General features: G+C 42.6%; 1 protein-coding gene across 1 annotated transcript in view; it reads left to right on the forward strand.

The window, feature by feature from the left end:
* Window positions 1–13,205, forward strand: part of PUSL1 (pseudouridine synthase like 1) — a 94,705-nt gene extending 81,500 nt beyond the window's left edge. Inside the window, exon 8 of the mRNA XM_073585431.1 lies at window positions 12,448–13,205. Within this exon, the coding sequence (XP_073441532.1) occupies window positions 12,448–12,500 (53 nt within the window). The 3' untranslated portion in view covers window positions 12,501–13,205. The remainder of the gene's footprint in view (window positions 1–12,447) is intronic.

The raw sequence follows: 13,205 nt of genomic DNA on the forward strand, positions 1-13,205 counted from the left end.
TTAATATGAGAAAAACTATTAAATGCAAAACCTCGGTGCAAAATGCTTTAAAAATGACTTTATTGGGGGCGCATGCACGGAGCTTGAAGATGGAGGACGCACATCCTTGAGCTCCGCTCTCAGCGAGCTAAATATAGCCCCACTCACCGCGCGGATCGCACCGGAACAGCTACTGGATGGCCCCTCATACGCCCTGAGACCCCCGCGACCCAGGATGCCTAAGAAAGGAGGTACCGTCCAGCTAGCAAAGCCGCTCCATCGCAGAAATCCTCTCAGAGGGGAATAATAACAAGATGGCCGCTGCAGCCTCAGCGTCCTCCTCTCCAGCGTTGCAGGTACACGCCGCTACAGGAGGAGAGGATCTCTCTCCCCAGGAAGACGCAATAGTCCCCACAGCTGCATTAATAAAAACATTGCAGGAGACTTTCAGGTCTGAACTGGCAACAGCTATGCAAAGTGTTACTTCACAAATACAGGACATAGTCCAGCGCACATCTACTTTAGAAGAAAAAATGGACTCGGTGGCAGATGAACTGGGAGAGGACCAGGAGATCATAAAGCAGCATATGGATCGTATAAATGATCTTGAGCTGAAATGCGAGGACTATGTAAATTGATCACGCAGAGGTAAATCTGTGCATTCGTGGCCTCCCTGAAAGTGTCCTAGCTCTTAAAGACACAGCACTACTCCCACAAACTGACTCGACTCTGCTACATATAACGAGAATACACAGAGCCTGGGGTAAACCACGGTCGGACGACATCCCTAGAGATGTATTGCTTAAATTACATTATGAAGAGGCTAGAGATTTAATCCTGTCTGCCGCTCGAGACTCCCCAGTCCTTCCCGGATTACCAGATTCTGTTCGCCTTTTCGCGGACATTGCGCCTGCCACGCTCTTTAGAAGAAAGGCCTTGAGACCTGTCACTATGGCCCTACAGGCTGCACAAATAAAATACCGGTGGGGTTTCCCATTCGCCCTATCTTTCTCGCACAATAATAAAACTTTCGTATGCCGCTCTTTAGATGAAGGCAAAAACATTCTGGAGCAAGCGGGCACTACACACCCTCCACCACAGCGCAAGCCAAGACCAACTAGGAAGTTGAGAGATGCTCCCAGAACTAGAAGCCAACGTTTGATCAACACCTGAGTAATCTTCGACCCATTAAATGACCTATTGGATGCATACCAGAGACCTGTAGCTTGGAACTTTAAAGTTCCTGGGTCTGGGGACTTTAACATCAATGTCACTATTCACATTTATAGCGTGGGCACAACTCCCTCTAAATAGGTCCTCAGGAGGTACTTCTGTTTTACACAGTCTCTTTACTTGTCAAACATGTGTCCTAAATAGTTTTAACACCACCTCAATAGCAATTATGAAAATACCATATCTACCACCAATAAAGGGCAGAAAAAGAGGCATAGAATGGAATAAAATTTCAACAATGTTTATTACATAACAATTTTCACAAAATTCATATTCAACAAGGAAAGTACACATAAAATTGTGCCATGGGTATATATAGAGAAACACTTTGAGGATAAAAATTTATAGGACTAGCACCAACACTTTCTCAGTGAGATTGGAAAAATTTGAGCCAAAAACGCTCAGTTTTCATGTAATTGTTAAATTTGCACCACAAAAAATCAGATGCATATTATCAAAAGTATGAAATTCCGGTTACTGTGAATAAACACTAGACCTGAAATATTCCAACTAATCCAATCTCTGCATAATGAGAATTGATTGTATCCACAGCAGTGCAAAATCTAATACCAAATGCAATGTCCCAGATCATATGTATTTAATTGCTGCGATACAAAGAAGGCACATAAAACAAATACAGAAAGGTGAAGAAAAATTCCATTGGTGCAATGCATTTGCTAGCCACCTACAGTAATTGTAAAGAAAATCCTTCACTTACATGTGCAGTGTTTCTTTAATATGCGCCCACAGCCACCCCTGACAGCGCCGTTTCGCCACATAGGCTTCCTCAATGAGGGGGATGTGTGTTCTATGCAGTGCCCGGCTTTAAATACACCTCCATACAGCTGATCACAATATCAGCGTCATGGGCTTCACATTGCGCATGCGCCGGTCCGCTGACTTCCTCCGTGCAAGAGACTTCCTGCTCACCGCGCTGGGAACGCCAGTGTAAACACTATACGTTGCAATAGAGAGCGAGGCAGAAAGTCATGAGGTTGTCATGACCCACGCATGCGCTACAGCCCAGCGCCGAGATCGCTGCAATGAATACTAAATGTAACCAATTTAGTTTGGGCTTTATTTCTGGTTCTTTTTTTTATGAGCTGCTAATTTGATCACGGTGCCAGTAATACATTTTTTGTGTGCCATCCACACCATTCCAGGAGAGGAGTCTGCCGTGTTATTAGTTTAAAAATATTTGGAGATGTCGTCTTTGATGGTGGAGGTGGTTACCGGGTCCGTCAGCAGGGATTCATTAAGGCGCCATCTCTAAAGTCTAGACATAATGACATCAAACTTAAAAACTGTCATAGTGGCGTCATGATCAGACCAAGCTGAGTGTACATAACGGGTGTAAAGAACTGTAGAGAATGAATTGTTTTTTGTTAACTGGAGATCAATTCGCGAGTATGTCTTATGTGCAGGGGAGTAGTACCTGTATCCCCTACCACCCCCATGCATTTCCCTCCATATGTCTGCCAGACGATGTTCCTTCATCAGGCACATAATTTCTTCTCTTTCTGTTTTAGAGATGTCGGAGCGTTTCAGGGCACTACTATCTAAGGCGGGGTCCAAAGTGAAATTGAAATCTCCACACCAGATTAGGTGATGGAATGTAAGCATATCAAGTTTAGACAATATTAATTTAACAACTGATAGTTGTAATGACGCAGGAAGGTAACTGTTCACTATACATAGACTCTTCCCATGTAGAGAGCCACATAAAATTATGAATCTTCCCTCCCTATCGGACACTGAGTCCACAATTTGGAAGGGAAGACTATTTTTAATAAAGACAGCCACCCCTCTTTTTTTGTGTGACCATGACGAGATGAAAAAGCGTGAGTATGCAGAGTCAAAATATTTTGGGCAGAAGGAACTGGAGAAATGAGTTCTTGGAGACAAATGATATCAGGATTTTGCTTCTTATAATCTAAGAAGGCTTTTTTACGTTTTAGAGGAGCATTAAATCCTCGAACGTTATGAGACAATACCTTACACATAATCGAGATGGCCTAATCTGCGGAAGTCAAACTTGTCTCCAGGTCCCACCGCCTTATCAGAAGTCCACGAGGGAAGACGAGGCCGGGCCCCAGAAATCCCACAAAAGGATTTATTGCAAGCAAGAACATTTCTGTGGAGAGACTTTAAGAGAGGCAATAGTTGTTTGGTCTTTAAATAAAAATATATTTGGTTGTTGGGATGGTGTATTTGGTGGTTTTAGGCATGTTTGGCATCAATCTTTGTGTATGTAATAATTGTTATATTTGTCACATTGATTAATAGTAATGTAATTTTATGTATAATTTGGTATTTTAGGTGTTATAAATTCACCTTTTATATATGATATATTGCAATTAAACACATTATGGCAGTAATATGGCTATATATATTTTAATGGTATTATGTATATGTATATTTATATGATATTGTTAATTTTATATTGTATTAAGATGTATGTACATCACTTGTATTCACATCATTCTTGTAATTCACAACACATGTGGTTCTATTATTCATTGGCCACTCTATATACAGTGGGGCAAAAAAGTATTTAGTCAGTCAGCAATAGTGCAAGTTCCACCACTTAAAAAGATGAGAGGCGTCTGTAATTTACATCATAGGTAGACCTCAACTATGGGAGACAAACTGAGAAAAAAAAATCCAGAAAATCACATTGTCTGTTTTTTTTTCATTTTATTTGCATATTATGGTGGAAAATAAGTATTTGGTCAGAAACAAGCAATCAAGATTTCTGGCTCTCACAGACCTGTAACTTCTTCTTTAAGAGTCTCCTCTTTCCTCCACTCATTACCTGTAGTAATGGCACCTGTTTAAACTTGTTATCAGTATAAAAAGACACCTGTGCACACCCTCAAACAGTCTGACTCCAAACTCCACTATGGTGAAGACCAAAGAGCTGTCAAAGGACACCAGAAACAAAATTGTAGCACTGCACCAGGCTGGGAAGACTGAATCTGCAATAGCCAACCAGCTTGGAGTGAAGAAATCAACTGTGGGAGCAATAATTAGAAAATGGAAGACATACAAGACCACTGATAATCTCCCTCGATCTGGTGCTCCACGCAAAATCCCACCCCGTAGGGTCAGAATGATCACAAGAACGGTGAGCAAAAATCCCAGAACCACGCGGGGGGACCTAGTGAATGAACTGCAGAGAGCTGGGACCAATGTAACAAGGCCTACCATAAGTAACACACTACGCCACCATGGACTCAGATCCTGCAGTGCCAGACGTGTCCCACTGCTTAAGCCTGTACATGTCCGGGCCCGTCTGAAGTTTGCTAGAGAGCATTTGGATGATCCAGAGGAGTTTTGGGAGAATGTCCTATGGTCTGATGAAACCAAACTGGAACTGTTTGGTAGAAACACAACTTGTCGTGTTTGGAGGAAAAAGAATACTGAGTTGCATCCATCAAACACCATACCTACTGTAAAGCATGGTGGTGGAAACATCATGCTTTGGGGCTGTTTCTCTGCAAAGGGGCCAGGACGACTGATCCGGGTACATGAAAGAATGAATGGGGCCATGTATCGTGAGATTTTGAGTGCAAACCTCCTTCCATCAGCAAGGGCATTGAAGATGAAACGTGGCTGGGTCTTTCAACATGACAATGATCCAAAGCACACCGCCAGGGCAACGAAGGAGTGGCTTCGTAAGAAACATTTCAAGGTCCTGGAGTGGCCTAGCCAGTCTCCAGATCTCAACCCTATAGAAAACCTTTGGAGGGAGTTGAAAGTCCTTGTTGCCAAGCGAAAAGCCAAAAACATCACTGCTCTAGAGGAGATCTGCATGGAGGAATGGGCCAACATACCAACAACAGTGTGTGGCAACCTTGTGAAGACTTACAGAAAACGTTTGACCTCTGTCATTGCCAACAAAGGATATATCACAAAGTATTGAGATGAAATTTTGTTTCTGACCAAATACTTATTTTCCACCATAATATGCAAATAAAATGAAAAAAAAACAGACAATGTGATTTTCTGGATTTTTTTTTCTCAGTTTGTCTCCCATAGTTGAGGTCTACCTATGATGTAAATTACAGACGCCTCTCATCTTTTTAAGTGGTGGAACTTGCACTATTGCTGACTGACTAAATACTTTTTTGCCCCACTGTATATAGAGTGGCCAATGAATAATAGAACCACATGTGTTGTGAATTACAAGAATGATGTGAATACAAGTGATGTACATACATCTTAATACAATATAAAATTAACAATATCATATAAATATACATATACATAATACCATTAAAATATATATAGCCATATTACTGCCATAATGTGTTTAATTACAATATATCATATATAAAAGGTGAATTTATAACACCTAAAATACCAAATTATACATAAAATTACATTACTATTAATCAATGTGACAAATATAACAATTATTACATACACAAAGATTGATGCCAAACATGCCTAAAACCACCAAATACACCATCCCAACAACCAAATATATTTTTATTTAAAGACCAAACAACTATTGTCTCTCTTAAAGTCTCTCCACAGAAATGTTCTTGCTTGCAATAAATCCTTTTGTGGGATTTCTGGGGCCCGGCCTCGTCTTCCCTCGTGGACATCTGATAAGGCGGTGGGACCTGGAGACAAGTTTGACTTCCGCAGATTAGGCCATCTCGATTATGTGTAAGGTATTGTCTCATAACGTTCGAGGATTTAATGCTCCTCTAAAACGTAAAAAAGCCTTCTTAGATTATAAGAAGCAAAATCCTGATATCATTTGTCTCCAAGAACTCATTTCTCCAGTTCCTTCTGCCCAAAATATTTTGACTCTGCATACTCACGCTTTTTCATCTCGTCATGGTCACACAAAAAAAGAGGGGTGGCTGTCTTTATTAAAAATAGTCTTCCCTTCGAAATTGTGGACTCAGTGTCCGATAGGGAGGGAAGATTCATAATTTTATGTGGCTCTCTACATGGGAAGAGTCTATGTATAGTGAACAGTTACCTTCCTACGTCATTACAACTATCAGTTGTTAAATTAATATTGTCTAAACTTGATATGCTTACATTCCATCACCTAATCTGGTGTGGAGATTTCAATTTCACTTTGGACCCCGCCTTAGATAGTAGTGCCCTGAAACGCTCCGACATCTCTAAAACAGAAAGAGAAGAAATTATGTGCCTGATGAAGGAACATCGTCTGGCAGACATATGGAGGGAAATGCATGGGGGTGGTAGGGGATACAGGTACTACTCCCCTGCACATAAGACATACTCGCGAATTGATCTCCAGTTAACAAAAAACAATTCATTCTCTACAGTTCTTTACACCCGTTATGTACACTCAGCTTGGTCTGATCAGGACGCCACTATGACAGTTTTTAAGTTTGATGTCATTATGTCTAGACTTTAGAGATGGCGCCTTAATGAATCCCTGCTGACGGACCCGGTAACCACCTCCACCATCAAAGACAACATCTCCAAATATTTTTAAACTAATAACACGGCAGACTCCTCTCCTGGAATGGTGTGGATGGCACACAAAAAATGTATTACTGGCACCGTGATCAAATTAGCAGCTCATAAAAAAAAGAACCAGAAATAAAGCCCAAACTAAATTGGAAAATAAGCTTGCCAAATTGGAATTAGCTAACCAACTATCCACATCCCTTTATCTCTCTAAACAAATTCAGGAGACTAAGGTGCAGTTGGATGCTATCCTTACCACAAAAACAGAGCGCTTTGACCTGGTCCAAAGCCACCTTTTACAAGTACGCCAAAAAACCTAGTAAAATGTTAACACGTAACTTACGAAAGAGAGAGTTACTAAACTCTATCTTTTCAATTAAAGACTGGGCAGGACATATATCTACCCACCCTGATAACATATATAAGGCATTTTATAATTATCAGAGTCTTTATTCCGCCCCACAACCACCGCCATCTCAAGCTATGCATAATTTTTTACATGATCTTCATCTGCCTAAAATCTCAGAACCCATGGCCCAACAACTTTATTCAGATATATCTGAAGAAGAGATAACGCTGACGATCAAAAACCTAAAAAAAGGCAAAGCCCCAGGCCCTGATGGCTTAACGGCGGTGTATTACAAAAAATTTAGCGAAATTCTCATACCCCACATCAAAAAATTTTGCCACTCTCACCGGTTCTCAGATGCCCCCAGAGTTTTACGTAGCACATATTACTGTTATACCCAAACCTAAAAGAGATCATGTCTTGACTAGAAATTATAGACCCATCTCTTTACTAAATGTAGATTTGAAAATCTTTACATCAATTATCACTAGTAGATTAAATGATCTACTGCCATCTCTAGTTCACCATGATCAAGTTGGCTTCATACCTGGTAGACAAGTCCCTGACAACATTAGGCAAAACCTTAATATCATACACTCAGCAAACTTACCCAAAAAGCAACTTCTACTATTAGCTTTAGACACAGAAAAAGCCTTTGACTTGCTCTCATGGCCCTACCTGTTCCAGGTCCTCTCTCAATTTGGTATCCCCCCTGGGCTCATATCATGTCTAAAACTGATATACGACTGCCCAACGGCATATCTTAAACTCCCCACCACCATTCCAACCCCCATTAACATACGGCGAGGCACCAGGCAGGGATGTCCATTATCCCCGGCCCTTTTCGCTTTAGCCATGGAACCCCTGACCGAAGCGATCAGGAAAACCCCCAACATAACGGGTCTTACTGACTTGGGTGACCAGTACAAGGTCAGTCTTTTTGCGGACGATCTCCTATCTGTCACCAATCCTCACACCACTCTCCCTAACCTATTCTCATTATTACGCGAATTTGAAGCTATATCAGGGCTCAAGATTAATGTAGATAAGTCCGAAGCACTATTTATTAATACCCCAAGAGGTATACAAGATAACATTATCTCTCATTTTAAGTTCACGAAAAGAGAGAACTTTTTAACCTATTTAGGTATTAACCTAACTTCACATAGAGTGTCTCTCTTTAAGTGGAATTACCCACCACTCCTCCAGAATCTCCAATCCGACCTGTCCAGGTGGTCTTCTTTGAACCTATCCTAGCTAGGCAGAATACACTTGATAAAAATGGTGACACTATCCCGCTTCCTATACCGATTTCGTTCCCTACCAATACCAACTATAACGTTCTCTAAGATTCACTCTGCAATATTCAAATTAATATGGCAGGGAAAAAAAACTAGAATTTCACGAAAAATTATGTATTTTCATAGGAGACACGGAGGTATATCTTTACCAAACTTTATGCATTACTTTAGAGCAGCACAAATAGCACAACTAACAAATATATGTTCACAAACCGGTAAACCAAGATGGGTACATTTGGAATCTTTTCTCCTCAGACCTCTGTCTCTACCAGGCCTGATGTGGTCTACAGAGAGGCTTCCAAAAACCATGCATACTCTTGCACCCTTTGCAGCTCACTCCTTCACTCTTTGGAGAAAAGCCAGATTTAAATTTAAATTGCAATCCACGCCCTCTCCGTTAACCTCCCTGTTTCGCAACCTGATGTTCCTCCCTGGTCTGGACCCGCATCTTTATCCTGGTGGATCTTGAAAGGAATTTCCACTTTAAAACACCTATGTTCCCCTTTCAACATACTGTTAGATATACCTGAATTCATCCAAAAGTTTATCTCTCCTGTTAGAGAGTCATCGCGCATGAACCAGTTGTTTCACTTTGCCCATCGACTCCTCCCTTACAAAACTTCTTTGCATACCTCAAGTTATGAGCAAAAATGTATACACGACCCTATGGGAAGGGGTACGATTTCTTTGTTGTATTCCATTTTCAACTTTCCTCATAACGAAGAAAAATTGAGATACATGTCCCAGTGGGAGGAGGAATTGGGGTTTAATTTATCCTTGGAGGATTGGAGATCGTGCTTTGATACATTATCCAAGGGCAGCCTCCAGTCACCTCTTGTCGAAATCTCGCTGAAAGTTCTCCACAGAACCTATCTAGTCCCGTCTAAACTCCATAATATATATCCAAATGTATCTGCCTTATGCTTTCGAGGATGCAACCTCCAAGGTGATATGGCACACATATGGTTGACCTGCCAGGTAGTCCAAAGTCTATGGCAAAAAGTTAGACTACTGATAGAGCGGATGTTGGGCAAGAAATTGGGATCAGATCCTGCTGTCTTCCTATTGGGAGCAAAACACCCGTCACTTACTAAAAACTCCCACAAATTATTAAACTTCCTTTTTATGGCCAACAAAATCCACATCGCTGCGAACTGGAAATCTTCAGTGTTGTCAATTGTTCTCGTTAAAGAAAGAATGAATAACATTATGCTTTACGAACGAATAGAGGCTACAAGAAATGACATGTGGATTAGCTTTTTTAATACCTGGAGACCTTGGATGGAATTGGACCCTAGTTCACAGTTGGACCAGGTGTTGCCACTTTCTCCTTTAAGGTATTGTCACACTTAGCGATGTACCAGCGATCCCGACTAGCGATATGACGCGACCAGGATCGCAGGTACATCGCTATGTGGTCGCTAGTGAGCTGCTACACAGGCAGATCTCACCAGCGACATCGGTGGGGACGGGGGTCGCTACTTACCTGTCACACTAGGCGATCCTGCGTCCTCCCGCCCGGCTCCACAGGAAGCTGACGACGAGAAACAGTCCTGAACGTTCTCGCGCGATCAGCTATAACCAGCGGGGGAGCGGGTCGTAGGTAAGTATCAGACACAGCGGTATTGCTAGCAATATCGCTATAACGTCACAAGTTATAGCGATATTGCTAGCGATATCGCTTAGTGTGACAGGCCCTTAATGTTGTGGGCAGGCGGGGAGGGGGGGAGATGGGAGGGCCCTAGATTAGGTCTCACCCCTATTCTTTGTTAATATTATGACAACAAGTGTAATGATTTCCATTACATCTTAAACTGTGGACTCCTCATTTCTTTCCTAATGTGTTATTCCCTCATGTCTTTGTCAATGTTCTGTCTCCCCCCATGTCAGATATGTTTTATTATGTACATTTACATTTCCCCTGCGAGGGAAAAATTACTCTAAACAAAGCTACAGTATGTTTTCAAATTTAATGTTAAAATAAAGCTTTATTGAAACTAAAAATGACTTTATTATACATTTTTATTTATTTTATTCACTTATATCGCGCTTTTAATTCCACAGACGTTTACAGACCTTATCATTACTCTCCCCATTAGGACTCACAATCTAGATTCCCTATCAGTATGTCTTTGGAGTGTGGGAGGAAACCGGAGAACACCCACACAAACACAGGGAGAACATAGGAACTCCTTACAGATGTTGTCATTGGTGGGATTTGAACCCCAGACCCCTGCGCTGCAAAGCAACAGTACTAACCACTGAGCCACTGTGCTGCCCTATATACAGCACACTGCTAACCACTGAGCCACCGTGCTGCCCTATCAATACAGTGCTAACCACTGAGCCACTGTGCTGTTCTGTACAAAGTACAGAGCTAACCACTGAGTCACAGTGCTGCCCTATACCCAATACAGTGCTAACCACTGAGACACTGTGCTGCCCTATACACAGTACAGTGCTAACCACTGAGCCACAGTGCTGCCCTATACACAGTACAGTGCTAACCACTGAGCCACTGTGCTGCCCTATACACAGTACAGTGCTAACCACTGAGCCACCGTGCTGCCCTATACACGGTACAGTGCTAATCACTGAGCCACCGTGCTGCCCTATACACGGTACAGTGCTAATCACTGAGCCACCGTGCTGCCCTATACACGGTACAGTGCTAATCACTGAGCCACCGTGCTGCCCTATACATGGTACACTGCTAATCACTGAGCCACCATGCTGCCCTATACACAGTACAGTGCTAATCACTGAGCCACCGTACTGCCCTATACACGGTACAGTGCTAATCACTGAGCCACCGTGCTGCCCTATACACGGTACAGTGCTAATCACTGAGCCACCGTACTGCCCTATACACAGTACAGTGCTAACCACTGGGCCACCGTGCTGCCCTATACACAGTACAGTGCTAATCACTGAGCCACTGTGCTGCCCTATACACAGTACAGTGCTAGTCACTGAGCCACCGTACTGCCCTATACACAGTACAGTGCTAATCACTGAGCCACCGTGCTGCCCTATACACAGTACAGTGCTAATCACTGAGCCACCGTACTGCCCTATACACAGTACAGTGCTAATCACTGAGCCACCGTGCTGCCCTATACATAGTACAGTGCTAATCACTGAGCCACCGTGCTGCCCTATACACAGTACAGTGCTAATCACTGAGCCACCGTACTGCCCTATACACAGTACAGTGCTAATCACTGAGCCACCGTGCTGCCCTATACACAGTACAGTGCTAATCACTGAGCCACCGTGCTGCCCTATACATAGTACAGTGCTAATCACTGAGCCACCGTGCTGCCCTATACATAGTACAGTGCTAATCACTGGGCCACCGTGCTGCCCTATACACAGTACAGTGCTAATCACTGAGCCACCGTACTGCCCTATACACAGTACAGTGCTAATCACTGAGCCACCGTGCTGCCCTATACACAGTACAGTGCTAATCACTGAGCCACCGTACTGCCCTATACACAGTACATTGCTAATCACTGAGCCACCGTGCTGCCCTATACACAGTACAGTGCTAATCACTGAGCCACCGTGCTGCCCTATACATAGTACAGTGCTAATCACTGGGATATCATAAATGTGTGTAAAACATAAGATAAAATATGCCCGAATTCCGGTGCAAAAAATATGATAAATGCTCCCCCACGTCACAGTCTCCATACCCAGAGACTTCTGGGTGTGTAGTTGTAGACAGACATATTTCAGATACACATTTGGCAGCTCATCACTCCCTACTTATGGCTGATATGTTCTGCTCCCTCCTGTTATCTCACATCCCGTGTAGAGCTTGGTTTGTATCGTCTATGTTAAGAAGTTGCACAGCAGTCGTTTCCACACTCCTTGAATTAGTTTAGCTTGACCAAATAGCAAGCAATGTCGCATAAGTTTTGGCGCCTTACCCAGTCATGACATTGAACATTTTTGTCTGTGGCCTGCAGTACCACTCTTCACCACTAGTGGATACAACATTGTAGTGGCTTCCTTATGACTGATGGCGACGCTGTTTCCTGGCACCACTTTTCTAACAATGATACCTACTCTCCCGTTTTCTTCCGGGTACTAAGCAATGTCTCCTTTGTTTAGATTTAAAACTCGACAAGACGGAGCCGAGAAGACGCCCCACGGGAGACACGTGACTGGGACGCACACGCCGCAGATTTGTGCTTTTTTTTTAGTTAACGGAATTTTATAAGTATTTGTACTTTTTGGACTTGGTCAGATTTTTTTTTTATCAATAAAGAAGAATTTTGGTTTGTACGATGCTCCAGATCCGGCACATGTCCAGACACAGCGGAGCCCCTCAGGGCCCTAAACGGGTCATGTCTACATTAACACAAGATGCCGTATGCGAACCATAGTCTGGGAAAACACCTTTTTAAAGGGGTTGTTCACTACTTGAAGATCTTTTTCTTGCCCTACATAATATAAAAAAGTAGACTTATCTTGCTTCGGTGATTCCCAGTGGCCAAGAGGCATTATTATGACCGCTGCAGCAAATCAGTGGCTGCTGATCGGCTGCAGCATTCACAGCTCTGCCAGTTGGAACAGTTCCAGAAATATGAAGGCTGCAGCAATCACATGACATGGCATATCCACCAGGAGTCACGGCGTCTGTCTAGGAGGCATGTGAGTTTTTATGTTATGTTGGCCACTTAAGCGATTAACCCCTTAGTGACAGAGCCAATTTGCAGCTTAATGACTGGGCCAATTTTTACAACTCTGACCACTGTCACTTTATGAAGTCATAACTCTGTAACACTTTAACGGATCCCGGTGATTCTGACATTGTTTTTTCGTGACATATTGTACTTCATGTTAGTGGTAAAATTTCTTCGATATGA

Source organism: Dendrobates tinctorius, unplaced genomic scaffold, assembly GCF_039654945.1.
Source record: "Dendrobates tinctorius isolate UK_male_01 unplaced genomic scaffold, ASM3965494v1 ptg000086l, whole genome shotgun sequence".
NCBI lineage: Eukaryota > Metazoa > Chordata > Amphibia > Anura > Dendrobatidae > Dendrobates > Dendrobates tinctorius.